The 16,385-nt window shown below is 36.5% G+C and overlaps 1 protein-coding gene across 3 annotated transcripts in view; it reads right to left on the reverse strand.

The window, feature by feature from the left end:
* The window catches only part of Poc1b (POC1 centriolar protein B), a 109,235-nt gene that overhangs the window by 86,946 nt on the left and 5,904 nt on the right, over window positions 1-16,385 (reverse strand). For all 3 annotated transcript variants that reach the window (XM_074084090.1, XM_074084091.1, XM_074084089.1), the window contains exon 3: window positions 3,028-3,199. In XM_074084090.1, coding sequence (XP_073940191.1) covers window positions 3,028-3,199 — 172 coding nt within the window. The remainder of the gene's footprint in view (window positions 1-3,027; window positions 3,200-16,385) is intronic.

Raw genomic sequence — 16,385 nt, forward strand, 5'->3', positions numbered from 1 at the left:
TATATTGTACTCTTCATCAGTATCTCTTCATACTGGTTCATTCATTAAAATTAAAATTGATGCCTAAAATTGTCCCCATCCCCAAAATGCATTTCCTGCTTATATTTTACTTGGAAGGTAGGAAAATATAGTATTTTGAACCCATCTCTACCATGCATTTTAACTACCTGTAGAACTCTCAATCTATAGAGAAGTTACAACCTAGAAAAGCTAAGATTGATGAAATGAATAGCACCAAGGTGTTGTTTTATATCCAGGTCACATGGACGTTGTGTGGGTTTGGCAGTCTGGATTAGGAAGAGAAGATATCCCCTGCATCATTTGCCTTCATACACAATACCCGTAGGTGGTCTTTCTTTCCTCTTCCACCTATGTTTCCAGTTACCAGTGATGAGAACTGAGACCAAGGATGTACTTAAGGCCTTGCTGACTTAGTAGGCCCAATCTTACATTCATAAGCATGACAAAGGATAAATGGTAAAAACATACTGAAATTTCAGAAACATTTTTTTTCTTTGTTAGGGAGGGAAAAAGATAATAGAAATAATGATGGAGTAAACAATGTGAATCATTTGAAGAGAAAAGCAGAAAAAAATGTTAAAACAGGAGCAGCCTGTGTTGCAGTTATAAGGTGATATTTGGGAAATACTCTGTGTTGGTGTTCTTGAGTTCTCAAGGCACTTTCACTTTATAGTATATCCAGGACTTAATTTTTCCGTTTAGAAAATCATATTTATACTAGTGACACCTTATGGGAAAAATTGCCACACTGCTTGAAAAAGATCACACAAAACACAGTCTGGGTTTTCATGTAAGTACTGCATTCTAACTGACTGCACCACTGGAGGCCCTCCATGGGCTTTTCAAATGTTCACACAAATGTCCCACACAACCGTGTCTCATCCTGTATTTGCTACCTTGGTTGGTTAGAGCAACATCCGCCTGTCTCCAAGCCAGGAGCCTGGAAGTCACAAGAAACTCCTCCCCCTTCCTCTCCTCCCACATCAAGTAAGTCAACAAACCTATCATTACCATTTCATACATATCCTTTTAGTACTCCTTTCCAGTCTGTCTCAACTCCAATTGCCTTCAGATGGATATATTCTCAACCTAGATTACTGGAAAAGCCTCTTAACAGGCCTCCCTGCTCTAATCTTCTACCCGCCCCCCACCAGTCACCTACATATTGTGCTCATGACCTTGCTCAAAATGTAGCTCCAAGCACATAAATCAAGTGTAAACATGCCACTAGCTCCCTAACATAAAGTGCACTGCCCAAGCTCTTTGCGTGCCATCCTGCCACTGTGCTGAACTTTGTACTTAGAACAATTGAAGTGCTTGAAACACACCTCCGCCTGCCTTTGCACTTGTGCTTTTTCAGTGACCAAGCCACACTGGCTCAATTGCTCCTTATCTGCTCAACTGTTTTACTTACTACTTGTATCATGGCTTTTAAAAACTAAACCTGTTTCTCTCCCATTAAGCAGCATGTTAATCAATTCATCTCTAGGACCAGCACTTAGCAAAACAAAAATCAATATTCAAAGGTTCTTAGATCTAACATGGCTTACCCTTTCCAGTGACCTGTAGCAGGCAAAGTTAATGTTATCATTAATTTCTATCATCTGACATATTATAATCCACCAGGAATAACTGAAATTATCATTCAACGAAACATTCAGGGATGACTTCAGTGATGTTTCAAGGGAGATCATTATGAGCAGAAATCAGAAGTACAGTTTGGCCTGAATTTAAGCTTAAGACCTAGAGGAAACAAAGGAAAGGCTTGGCATTTGCAAAGAGCGGGAAGCATGAGACAGTCAATCTGTCTCATGAGAATCTGCCCTGATATTTAGTTGTACATTCCACACTCCAGCAGGGTATTCTGCTTGCCTTCTTTCTAAAGGCCTTTCTCAGCTGCAGGCAGGCCTGACCACGAGATCCTGCCTGAACAGGTAGCAAATAAGAAACAAAGAAATTTGTGCTCTGTTTGTTGTGCTGCTGCTGCTTAGCTGGTTTCTCCTCCTTTTGAATCTGAGCTGGCAGTGTGATATATTGCGACTAGCAGAATGTGGCAGAAGTGATACTGAGCAAGTTTTAGGACCAGCCCTTAAAAAGGTCCAGCTGCTTCTGCTTTTACTCTCCCAGACTGAGCTGTCACACTGCAAGAAAATTCAGGTTATCCTGCCAGATGACCAAAGTGCCCCAGCCAATTGCAGCATCAAGGCCCTGGCGCTGTGAGTGCACCCAGCTGCTAGTGCAATGCACCCAACACCAAATGGGGAGAAGATCCACCCTGGCAACCCATAAAATTGTTAGAAAAAAAATCACTTTCCCATTCAAATACTCAGTCTGGGGCACCATTAGGCCATGACAGATAACTGATCACTGATAAATCATCAGCTCCCATTCTGTTGCCATGATCCAACCATTGCCCTGGTTCTACCACTATGTAGAAAGAGAAAGCAGAGACAGCTACACAAACATAATCACCATACTTAGATTAGCCACTACAAGCTAATGACTGAGTGTGATTGGTTTGAAAAGTCTTTTACAGAGAGATTTTTTTACAACAGGATATGATATTAAAATGCAATGATTTATATTTTCATCAAAATTTTTCTTTAATAAGAAAATCCTGAAGCCCCAAAATAAATGATACCAATCGAAGAATAGTTTGGGCCCAGGGGTTTTCAGTAGTGATTGAAGGGTCCCTAAGACATCCTTGAATGGGCATCAGGAGGTTAGTACACTGTAAATTTTTGATACATGTCAAGTATCTTTCTGGGGAGACAATCTAAATCTTACATTAGATTTACAAACAAACTGGTAACTACAAACCCCCCCCTCCCAGTTTTCAAAAAGAAGATGTAATTATGAGGTAAAGATAAGAAAAAAAAATTGTAAGAAATGGTTGATTTTAAAACAAGGGCAATACAGGCATTCCCAAGAATTGCATTAGCAGCAAGGTGCAGCATTCTTCCACATTTCTAAATTCACAGCATATCAAGTGTTTGCTTCTCTTACTTATCAGGAATCCAGAGTCTAATGGTTCTGTCTCGTGAGGCAGATGCCAATAAGTTTCCATGCGGAGAAAACTGCACACTGGTTACAACATCCTTGTGACCCACATATCTGTAAGCTCTAGCTTGTGGTTTCAAATTCCATAGCATGAGAAAGGTATCCCAGGAAGCAGTAGCTATCAAGAAAAAGAACAACAAAACACTGTTTGTTAAGATTCAAACAGGCATGTCTCATTACAGTAGGCAGCACATCTAACAGCAAAGTGTCCTGGTAATAGAGAAGCTGGAGGTTGTAGGGCTGACCGGGTAATAGCAAATATATTAAACCACATTACAAACATGCAAGTCTGGCTGCACCCTATGTAACCACAGCAGGATTCCTGGTCCCAGCATTCAGTGAGAGTTCAGTAACTATTTATTACAAGAAGGCAGCAAAATATTTCAGAGTATATTAGACCAAGAGTCAGTTTAACTCTCACTGTCTGGGTGATTGGGAAGTTACTACACTCTGTATCATGAGTACCAAAAAAAGTTTTGTTTTTTGTGTTTTTTTTTGAGAGGGATGGATAATTTTTAAAACTGTGAAAATAACTTCACACTTAATACAAATCACATTAATATACACTTTGCTCCAATCCACCTATAAGTATTTTGCCCTGTTTGGCTTATAATTTGCTCAGTGTTTTTCTTTCTGTACACAAACACATGTGTACAAACACAACACACAGATAATTTTTTCCTGAACCATTTCAGACTAGGTTACGTAAATCGTGTCACCTTTATTCCTAAATATACTTCAGCATGTTTTTCCTAAGAATAAGGATATTCTCTTTATAAACTCATAGCATGGTCGTCAGCATAAGAAGATTATCATACATGTAACACTTTATCTACCAACTGTATTCTAATTTTGTTAATTGATGCAGCAATGCTTATACTTCAGGGTAAGATGATTTTAAAAGTCTCTGCTCTGCAATTTTATGACATTTGGTGATTAATAAAAGAATCATGTGTATCAGACATTAGCTTAAAACTTTGGGAAGGGAAACAAATGTGATCAGTTATGGAAATAAAAGCTTTGATGAAGAATGACAACAAATGAAAGTTCAAACTTTTGCCTAAAAAACAAATGTTATGTTCGAGAATAGTTCCAATAATGGGAATCAGGTCAATGAAAATCACTAAGTCTAGATTATAGAATGCTTAGAAAAATTGTAACTTTGTAAACTTGATTTGCAGTTAGCATGATTGTTAGAGAAGAAAAAATTAGGGCATGGGTTTATAAAACTACTGAGGCTTTGTAAGTTCTTTAGACAACTCATTTGGATTTAACCTACACATTATCTCCATGTAAAACAGTTAAAAGTGAGTTTATAAATTTTAAACTACAATGTTACTTAGCATTCTCCTTTTTTAAAAAAAAGTATAAAAAAGTGATCCTCCATCATAACTCATTCAAATTATAAAATGTCCATATCAGGGTCTGAATTATCTGGGATTAGTATAGTCTAAACAGGGAAATAATTATTATGTGCATTATGCCCTGGACCCTATATGAATTCTATATATCATGCTGCAAACAAGATATACAAAAGCAAATAAGACAGAATTCCTTCCCTCAGAGAATCACAGTATAGTATGGAGACATTGTCAATAGTATCATACACATACAGAGAACTTTTATATATTACTTATCATTAACAATCTGAGGACATTTGAGCAGACTACTTATCATTAATGATAAAGGATGTGATCAGGTGGTCCTTTTTGAGGACATCTGAGCGGAAAGCTGAGTGAAATAGAAGCAATCCAGGCTAAGATTTAGAGAGATAGCACTCTGGGCAGAAGGAACCCCACATACATACAAAAATCTGAGATGAGAATGCACATGAAGACTGAGGAAAGCAAGGAGTCCAGCATGCCACAGTAAGAAGGGAGAGAATTACAGGAGGGAGGCCTAGAAAGAGGGCAGGCCTCAGGCAAGCAGCCATGGTGAGAAGTGCATATTTTATTCTAAATTCAAAGGGAAACCACTGTAGGATTTTGAAGAGGGAGAATCTCATGATCTGCTAAAAATTATCACTCTGAAAATGCAGAAGACATAGTCTATTAAAAAAATGTGTTGGATCCAGATAACAAATCAACAAAGAAACCTCAGAATTAAATCATAGACCAAATGAACTCAATAGACATCTATACAATATTTTTTTCCAGTACTGCACAGTCCATATTTTTCTCCAAAACAGATATTTTAGAACACAAAGCAAATTTTAGCAAATATAAGAAAGTTGAAATAACTCCCTATATTCCATCAGACTGCAATGGAATAAAACTAGAACACAACAGCAAAAGTAGCTACAGAAAACAAACACATGGAGACTGAGTAACACATTGTTATTTCACTATGAAATAAGGGGGGAAAACCTCAAAAGTTCCAAGAATCTACTGAAAATGAAAACATAACCTATAGGAATCTTTGGGACACAGCAAAGGCAGTGCTAAGAGGAACATTTATAGATATTAGCATCACAACAAACAATAGGGGAGTATCAGAGGAAAGGGAAAGGATACTTGGGGGTGAAGAGGATCAAAACATGAAGACAGCATAATGAAACCCACAAAACACGTTTTGAAAAAAGAGGGCAGAAGAAGAAATGAAAATATAATGAAGGGGATAAATTTGTTCAAAGTACACTGTACTCATGTATGGAATTAATACAATTAAATCCCCTTGTATTATTAATATGTGCAAATTCAAAAATAAAATTTAAAAAAAGAGAAAAAAGACCCACCAGAGATCTTAAGTAGCCTAATAATCACCTCAAGCTCATAGAAAATCAAGAAAAAGCCAAACCCAAATAAGCAGACAAATAAGATTAGGGCAGACATTAATTAAATTGAGACTAAATAAGATTAACAAATCTTTAGCCACTCTGACTAAGAGGAGGAGGGAAAAGACCCAAATTAATAAAATTAGAGATGAAAAAGTGGATATTACAACAAATACCAATGAAATCCAGAGGCTCATGAGGGAACACTTTGTAATTGTAATAACATATGTAAATGTCACAATGTATCCCCCTGTAGAACTATAACATGCTAATAAAAAAAAAAAAACTACACTGCGATTCCATCTCACCCCAGTCAGACTGGCAATTATCAAGAAAACAAGCAACAACAAATGCTGGTGAGGATGTGGGGAAAAATCAACCCCTATACACTGTTGATGGGAATGTAACCAAGTGCAACTACTATGGAAATCAGTCTGGAGGTTCCTCAAAAGACTAAAAATAGACTAATCTTATGACTTCATCATTCCACTCGAGCATGTATCTGAGGGACTATAAATCAATATACAAAAAATATACTTGCATACCCATGTTTATTGCAATTCCATTCAATGCTGCCAAGCTAACACATACCATGGAAAATTACTCAGCTATAAAGAAAAATGAAATTATGTCCTTTTCAGGAAAATGGATGAAACTTGAGATACCATGCTGAGGGAGATAAGCCAAGCTCAAAAGACCAAATATAGCATGATCTTGCTTATTTGTGGAACCTAGATCTAAAATGATAATGAAAGAATAATGCTGGGACATGAATGGAAGAGAGGGACTGTTTGAGGGGACTCGGTGGGGAGGGGGAGGGAGAGAGAAAGGAAAGGATTACTTAGGGGTGTAGAGGATCAAGACTGATATATTCTACATATAAATGTGTATATCTGAATAAAGACAGCACAGTGAAATCCATCAGACACTGTTTGAAAATAGCAGAGCACTAAAGGGGGAATGGGAATAGGAGGGGAAACTTGTTTAAAGTAGACTGTACCCATGTATGGAATTATCATATTATCATATTATCATAATATCATTATGAGTGAAATCCCCTCATATTATTATTGTATGCTAACTCAAAAATAAAAATTATAAAATTGTATTGGGTCAACTGGATTTCATAAAATACTTATATACATATATTTCATATTATATACAAAATTAATTTTATATCAATTATAGACCAAAATGTGAGAACAACAAACTTTGAGAACAGAACACAGAATATCTACCTTGGGGTAGGCAAAGATTGTTTAAACAGGACATGAAAATTACTAAATTACTAAAGGGAAAAAATGATAATTTGTACTATACTAGAAAAATTTTTTAAATTGTTCATTGAAAGTCACCATTAACCAAGTGAAAAAGCAAGCTAGAGTGTGGAAGAAGACATTTACAATTTATATGTCAAACATAACAAAGTGTTCTTAGAATCTATAAAATATTCTACAAATCAATAAGAAAAGAAGGCACATGACAATAGACAAAGGGCTTAAGGAGGTACTTTATACAAGAGGACATCCAAATGCCCAAACAAACATACAAAAAGGTGCTCAATTCTGTTAGTCACTAGGAAAACACATACTAACATCACATCGAGGTATCACTAAACCATCATCAAAACGGTCACAATGAAAAAGATCAGTAATAACAAATCTTGATGTGGATGTGGACTGACTAGAACTCTTATATAATGTTGGTGGTTTAATCACTCTGGAAATTTGTTTTGAAATATTTATTGAAACTGAATATACACATCATCTGCTTCAACAGTTACACTCTAAGATCTATACCCAACAGAAATTATGTATGTTTAGAAAAAGGCATATATCATGTCTGGGGCAGTAGTATTCAAAATAGAGAAAAACGAGAAACCCAATGATCCACCAAGTAAAATGGATACAGTCACGCTGTACATTTTCTATAAAATTAGGTTTTATTTGTATGATGTTTAAGAAGAAGCAAAACTAACTAGTCAGAAATCAATGTAGAGATCATTTGGATGACAAAGAGATAGGATAGTGGCTAGAAGGGACTTCTAGCATGGTACAGATATCGCTCAAAGGCCAATGTATTAAGGCTTATTCTCCAGCCTGCAGTACTTTTGAGAAAGGCTGGAACCTTTAAGAGGTAGGGCCTAGTCACAGGGGAATGACCTTGAAAGGGATATTGGGACACCAAGCCCTTTCTATCTCTTTTTTTGCTTCCCAACCACCATGAGGTAAGCAACTTCTTCCACCATGGGCTTCCACCATGTAGACTGCCTTGCCCACAGGCCCCAAACTGACAAAGCCAACCACCAATGCACTCAAATCTTTGAAACCATGAGTCAAATAAAATCTTTCTTCCCTAAAAGTTGTTTATCTCAGGTATTTTGACATATTAATGCAAAGCTAACTAATACAGGATAGTACTGGTAATGTTTCTCGCTCTGGGTGTTGGTTATATAGGTATGTCATATTGTGAAAATATATCAAGTTGTAAATTATGATTTGTGCAAATTTTTTGTTTGTATCTATTCTTCAATATTTAGAAAACCCCCAAATCTACCACTCCAACTATTGTGTGTAAAATAAACAGGGAACAGGAAACAGAACTGAAGAAGAAAATCAATTCAGAGGTATTACAATAATGAAACCAGGAGAAGGTGATGGTCTGTAATAAGTTTGAGGCTATGAAAATTGAAGAAGTAGTCAAAATTAAGATATGCTGTAAATAAACAAAAAGCCTATGAAACTTGTTCATGAGATGTAAGGGACAGAAAAAAAGAAAAGGAGCAAAAAAAGAGACAGGCTTTTGGACCAGGCATCTAGGCAACCCTTAATGTCATTTAATGAGATGGGAAAAGCTGGAAGAGGTTTGAAGTGAGGCAGGATGGGGTGGAAATGAATAGTTCATTTTCAGACCTAGTAAGTTTGACATGCCAAGTGGACACACAAGTAGAAACATCAGGTGGAGAGATGGATATCTCTCCTGCCTGGAGCCCAGAGAGTTTTTGACCATCCAGAGTCGTGGCTAAAAGAAGCAGCAGCAGATTTAGATTTAGGTGAGGTGACATTTCAGAGGTCTACCAATTATGAGATACCTGAAGCAGAGATGTCTCAATTACAACAGTGTGCTTTATATTTTCTTCTGAATTTCAGGAAATGAAAAAAAAATCCACCTAAGTGTAAACACTCCATGAAGGCACACACACTAAAAAGTATGAAAACCAACGAAGAACTGTTCCAACAAACTACAATGTCATTATTATACAAGGTATTAGATTGTCAATATCAATGTTGTACTGTGTCAACTTGAAATTGCTTTCCTGTTTCCACAGGACAACACCCTATCCAAACATTACCATGTAACTTAAAATGTCAAAACTTGTAGCATTCATCATCCAACTGGTCTACTTTGAGATACAGTGTTAAAAGGAGGAAGCTAAGAAAAAGGTTAGCTAATAAATCTATCAATTTGAAAAAAACCTATTTATATTTTCTTTATCTACATTGATACATTTATTTATCTATATTGACACATTCTTGAAATGACAAGCCACTGTCTGAAGAAATACTTGTTAAGACATAAGAGAAAACAAAGCCCATGCTCTCCTAGGCTATTGCTTTGTCTCTGGAGGTGACAACACAGAACATTCTAATAAGAAGCCTATTTCCATACTGTCTCAAAGGCTGGCAGTTTTTGTGTCAAGTAGCAGTAACTTTCTCTCACTCACTGATTTAAAAACCAAAGATCAACTGTAGTTATTTAGAGGTTTTCTCTAAATCTCTATTTTCTAAAAACAAATGGCTAGTTTTTTTTTTTTTTAAAGAATGATCTCAGGTATCTCTTCAATTATAAAACAGACACCTGATATATAACGCCAATATTACAAAAGGGTATTTAACAAAACCTCCTTCCATTCCTTGGCCACCTGGTTCCCTTTCCTACAGGGAACCTGCATTATTACGCTCTTGGGAATTCTCCTATGTTGTTGTGTCCATTCTCATGTATTTTGTATACAATGGTATATTTGCTCTTCTGCATTTTGCTTCTTCACTCTCTCTCCCTCAGTGCACTTAGTATAATATATGTTGAAGGTCATGTTTTGTTACTATGCAGAGTTTCCTTATTCTTTTCCCCTATTTTTGGTGGATTTTTATTTTGACAATTTTAAGCTTATGGAAAAATTATAAGGTAGTACAAGAAATTCTTATACATTCCCTACCCTACATTTTGCCACTGTTTACATTTTGTCCTTATCATTTTCTCTCTACAAAATATTTATATATGTTTATTTTTCTCTACTATTTGCGATGAAGTTAGAAACCTAACTTTGAATTAAAAATTCAAAACATTAAACACCAAAGAATAATTCAATAAATAACCAATGAACTGGAAATACTTTTGAAAATACAAATAACCAATAAATAAATGAAAAAGTATTCAACATCTTTAACTATCAAGGAAATGAAAATCAAAACTATACTGATATTCCACCTACTAAAAATAGCTATGAACAAAATAAAAATCAACAAATGTTGGCTAAGAATGAGTCCACTATAGAAATTAGTATGGAAGTTCCTCAAAAAATTCAAAATAAAACTTCCATATGATTCAGCTATACCACTTGTTGGTATATATCCAGAAGAATCAAAGTCAGCTTTCCACAGAGATATCTCCATCCCATCATTGCACTATTCATTATAGCCAAGTTATGGAGTCAGCCTACGGACCCATTAATGAATGAATGAATGAAGGTGGCATATATACACAATGGGGTTTTGTTCAGTCATGAAGAAGAATGAAATTATGTTGTCTGCAGAAAAAATGGATGGATCTGCAAAACATCATTTTAAGTGAAATGATGTTTCTTTTTGTACGTGGACTCTAGATGGAAGGGGAAAGGATATGAAAGTACAAGGGGGGCTATTAAGGATGTGGTATGAGGCAGAGGTAGAGATAAGAAAGGGTAATAGAAGCAGTGAATATGATCAAAGCACATTATATGTATGTATGTAAATGTCATGAAAGTCCTTACTTTGTAGAATTAAGATATGGTAATAAAAATAAGCTTCAAGAATTTTTGGCAAATTTTTATTAGGATTTCAATGAAGGGAAATTTAAAAAATTCCAAATTGCATTCTGCTTCAAGAAAAGAAAGAAAGAAGAAATTGACTGTTCTTTACCATCATTTATTCTACCAATATCCCATATGTTAAGTAGGGATTGAGTTAAAGATGGGGTAACCTTGAAGGGGAAAAAAAAGGGGGGGGAGTGACAAATTCAGTATTAAAATTTTGAACTTTTAAACCCAAATTGCTGAAGGATAGCTCAGATTCTGCGAGTCATGTGAAAATACTTTTAAACTCTTTTAATGTCTATCTTGAATGTGACTCTCTGGGAGACAGAAATTGACCTAACAGAAAAGAGTATAGCTCCAGAATCAAGACTCCAAATCAGGCTCATCCAGGCTCTGTTGCTTACCAGCTATATACTTTTAGATAAATTACTGAATTTTCAATTTCTGCACCCATAAAAAAGGTTAACAACATCACAGGTCATTTCCCCCCACCCAATTCCTTCCTCTTTCATCATTTCCCAACCCAGTCTGTGAAACCCAAGAGCCCATACTTTCCAAGAGGCTAATAGTGTATGTGTGTGTATGATCCACCATGCTTCACATTGTTTTCTCCAGAAGTTTAAGCCTTAAGTATCTGTGGCCATTAATCACTGTGTAAACTAGCTCCCCCATAGTGCTCTGAATATCCCCTCAGCTAACACTGTCCTTGTCTCCTTCGCAAAAGCTACCACTGGGTCAGAGGAACCCCCACTGCATGACCTCCCTCCCAGCCAACATCCACCTCTCTGAAAGTTCCTCCTCCTGCCCAACTACTTCAACCCTGACCTAACTGCTTGGGGACACCATGTTTCCTGAAACCCTCTCAAGCAGTGATGATTTCTCTTCTACGCTTCACCTACTTCAGGTAGAACTCTCTTCCTCTCTGTTCTAATTTAACAGCACCATTACTTCATTCTTCAACAGATATCTGACCTCTACAACATGTGGCATTGTGGGGGAAGAGGTTGTACTCAGTATCAAAACAGGCAAAATCTCTAAATAATTCAAGTGGAGAAGCAAAGAACTATATATACATAGGTGAATATATAACTTTGTTTTTTTGTACTGGGGTTTGAACTCAGGGCCTTGTACTTGCTTAGGCCAGCATTCTACCATTTGAGCCACACCACCAGCCCAATAATTTCACTTTTTAAATATATTTTTATGTTGACACCTAGTCACTGTAAATATTTATGGAAATTTCAATATATGTATTCAATGTGTTCTGATCAAATCAAAATGACTATCAAATCTGTTACCTCACATCATTTTTTTGTGTTATAAACATTCAAATTCCTCTTTATTAACTCTTTTGAAATATTCAATTTATTTTTTATTTTTTAAAAATTTTTATTTTATTCATACATGGATACAATGTTTGGGTCATTTCTCCCCCCTTCCCCTGCCCCCTCCCTTTCCCCCTGAAATATTCAATTTATAATTTTAAATTGTACTGAGACATGAAAGATAAAATAGGAAGTCATAATGAGAATTTTGTTTGTGGGTGGAATAATTAGTTTAGAAACAGCAATCAGTGGTATTTTAAGGGGAGTTGAAGGACAAGGAGTCAGTCAAGTGGAGAATGAGGCAGGGAACATTCTACAATGAGAGAAAAACAAGGTCTTTCCAAAGACCTTTTCTTCCTCCTCAGCAATCTATGAGCAATTCTATGGTCATATCCTGGACTTTGTCACCAGCGGACTCGAGGAACCCCTACTTCCCCAATAACTACTTGAAACCCACCATGGCTTCCTCAGTAGTTTCTACTTTATCTAAAACTTTAATCCCAGAGCTCAGTATTCACTTGTCATTGAGTCAGTGTTCTTCATTGAGGTTCCCTTCTCACCAACTTCATTTCCCAATGTAATTTGTATCCCATCTCTCACACACACTCAACCCCTTGACTTTCTCCCTTTTCTCTTCAAGTTCTGCCAAAATCCAAATCATTTTGCATTTTCTCGGACTACATTTGTGCCAGTGAGAATTGCTGGACACCTCTTCCTCCACTGACAGATTGTAAACTAAATTCATGATCAGTAATTTCACACAGGTCTTCCTTTGCACTGCAAATAGTGTGCAATTCTCTATTAGTTCCCTCCCACATTGTCTAACTTCTCTCTCTTCAACATTTGTACCCTACTCTAGACTTCAGCTTTCATGATACCCTATGCAATGGCATTCCCTATCTTTCTGACTACTCCTTCCTAGGTTATTCTGATATTTCCTCTTTCATTCTAAAGGTTGGAGCTATTCAGGACTCAGGCCATTTTCTCTCATTCTTCTGCTTCTTCCCAAGTGATCTCATGCCTTCCAGACTTTAAATCTCACCTATATGCTTGTAACTCCAAATCTCTTTCTTGCTCCAGGCTACCACTCTAGTTTGAAGGCCTCCATCTTAGTATGAACCACAATCATCTCCTGATGATACTTTTATAATGGCTGCTAAATCTTTCTACTTATAGTTCCATCTCCATACAGTACCACTGTGATCTTTTTGAGGTGTAAGTCAGAACATCACTCCTTTACTTAAAGCAATTTTCATAACTGAGAGAACAAAATCCAAAAACATGTCTTAGTTTCTTATGGCTACCATAACAAATTACAACAAACTTAGAGGTAGAGCAGTAGAAATTTATTCTCTCATAGATTTCTGGAAGACAGAAATAAAGTGTCAGCAGAGACACATTCCTTCCACAAAGGGCCTAGGGGACATCACGTTCTTTTTCTCTTCCAGCTTCTGGTGCTCCATGGCTTGTGCTGCATCACTGCATCTCTGCCTCTGAATTCATATGGCTTCCCTTTATGTCTCTGAGTATTTCTCTCCCTTCTTTTTTGGTGACTGGGATTTGAACTTGCAAAGCAGGTGCTCTACCACTTGAGCCACACCTCCAATCCACTTTGCTCTGGTTATTTTGGAGATAGAGTCTCAGGAACTATTTGTCTGGACTGGCCTCAAACCACCATTTTTCTGGTCTCAGCCTCCCAAGTAGCTAGGATTACAGGAGCGAGCCACAGGCACCCAGCCTCTGAGTATCTTTTTTAAACACTTGTCATTGGCTATTTCACAATTATCTCATCTCAAGGTCTTTAATTATGGCTACTAATACCTTTTTTTCCAAATAAAGTCACATCACAGGTTCCAGGGATTAGGATCTAGACATATCTTTGGGTGGGTCACCTAATGCCTACACTATAGCCTCTGAAGCCTTGCCAAAGCATCCTCTGCCTTCTCCTATACCTTCATTTCACTCTTCCAACCAGGTAGAATTCTACCAGATTCTAACTTGTCTGTGGTTCTTTTACATCCTTGATCTAGGACAAGTTCTTTCCTACACTTGGTCTTTGCCTATGCTACTCTCTCTCTCTCTCTAGTCTTTACTTAGCTAACTCCTTCTTTAGGTCTTCAGTTAAATATAGCTTCTGTGTAGAATTACTCCTTGACCCCAAACATTTAATTATTATCTCCACTGTTATCATCCCTCAAAACACCCCTGTTCCTTTTCTTCACAACACTGTTTTCCTTTGTTCCATCAAGGTGCACTTACATGTGGATTTGTGAATTTACTTGCTAATATTTGTCTCCACTGGACCATGAACTCTTCATACCATCTTGGGAAACAACATCTGTTTTATTCACCTCTGTATGTATACTCAGAGCATTGGACAGCATGTGGCATACAGTAGCATTAACTAAACAAAAGAGTACTGAATAAATAGAGAACTTCCCCTTTCTCTTTTGAACAAGATTAGAAAAATGCAAATAAATGGGTTAAAATGGTGACCAAACAGCAGAGCTGCCTGCAAAAGAAACAATAGTACTGATGATGATGATTACCAAATTTGAAGGACTTCTCTGGTCTTCCATTCTGCCATGGACAACTATACAACTCAGGAATTCATTTCACTTTTTACAATAATCTCTCCCTTTTATCCAAAAAGACTGATTGAGGTTTCTCAGAATTTTTAAGAAAAATCCCAATACAAACTGATTTCTATGTTCTACTTACTACAAAGCTAGAGGATTCACATAAATATATAATTTTTTTAATTCTGCAAATTACAAAGTGACTTAACTATTATTAGTAATCTATTCTGTTGGCTGTTCTAAAGTTTACCATCACAGAGTCACAGAGAAAAATATCTTCTCTGGGACACTAAAATTTTTCAATCTAATTTGGATACAATTTACACACCATAAAATTTACCCTTTAGTACACAATTCAGGGTTTTGCCCCAAGTTGTGAAACCGCTGTCACTAATTCTAAGACATTCTCATCACAACCTCCCATTCCCCCCAAAAGTTCTCATTAGCAACCATTTTCTATTCCTCCCTCCCTCAACTCCTGGTAACCAGGAATATACCATCTCTATGGATTTTCCCATCTTTAAAAAAAAAAATTCATGAACCTGAAACAGAGATAAAGTAATTTGCAGTTATAAAAGTCACTTAGTAAGACAGCAGAGTTAAAGAATACATATTTACAGAATTGTCCAAGTATATAAAAACACAGAAAAGTGAAAAGATGTTTAGTATTACCTATACATGTTCCAAATGTGCCTATAAGACATCTGAGATGCTCAAAGTACATTATATACTTATATGAAAAATGCTATAATGAAACCCACTATTTTTTCAGTTAATATACACTAACAACCTTTTTTTTCTTTTTTGTGGTACTGGCATTTGAATACAGGGTCTCACACTTGCTAGGCAGGCGCTCTACCACTTGAGCCACTCTGCCAGCCCTAATAAAGACCTCAGGTAAAAGCAGAGTCCTTAGATAGCCATTCTCAGGCAGCATCTCACCAGGGAGCTGCAGTGGTGCAGGGTGTTGGCCAAGAATCACTAAAATGAAAGGTGATATTGGTGGAGGGGAACTGCACTCATGTACAGGCAAAGAATGAGGTTATGTGGTTTATGGTACAGTTTTCTTTCCAACCCAGGATTCTGAAGTTAGTGCTCAGGTGACTGGGTACCCAGTTACTTCCTTTTATAATGGCCCCAATGAGTCCCAGATATTCTCGATCATTTCCAGTTGTTCCTAAATAGTTAATGCAGTAATAGTGCTAATACCACTTTCTGATTAATGACAACTTGTAGGAACCTTCCCTTTTTAAGTATTCTATTGGCATTTTCAAGTAAGTAAAAGAATTAAAAGCTTAACTTACCTGTGTTGCCATCATAAATGTGTACAAGAGCAGTAATTCCATAGACTAAAATCACTGGAATTCGTTTGCAAAAATAATTAGGCACATGTTTTATTTTATATACTTTACTCAACATTACAAACATCATTAACAAAAAGAAAGAAGGATGAAATTGTTCCTAACACACAAAAATATTCATTGTTCAATAGACAGTAATCTGAACAATATTCTTTGTAATCAAAGATATTATTTAAGAAAATTCAAAAAGACAAA

The sequence above is a fragment of the Castor canadensis genome, chromosome 8 (assembly GCF_047511655.1).
Source record: "Castor canadensis chromosome 8, mCasCan1.hap1v2, whole genome shotgun sequence".
NCBI lineage: Eukaryota > Metazoa > Chordata > Mammalia > Rodentia > Castoridae > Castor > Castor canadensis.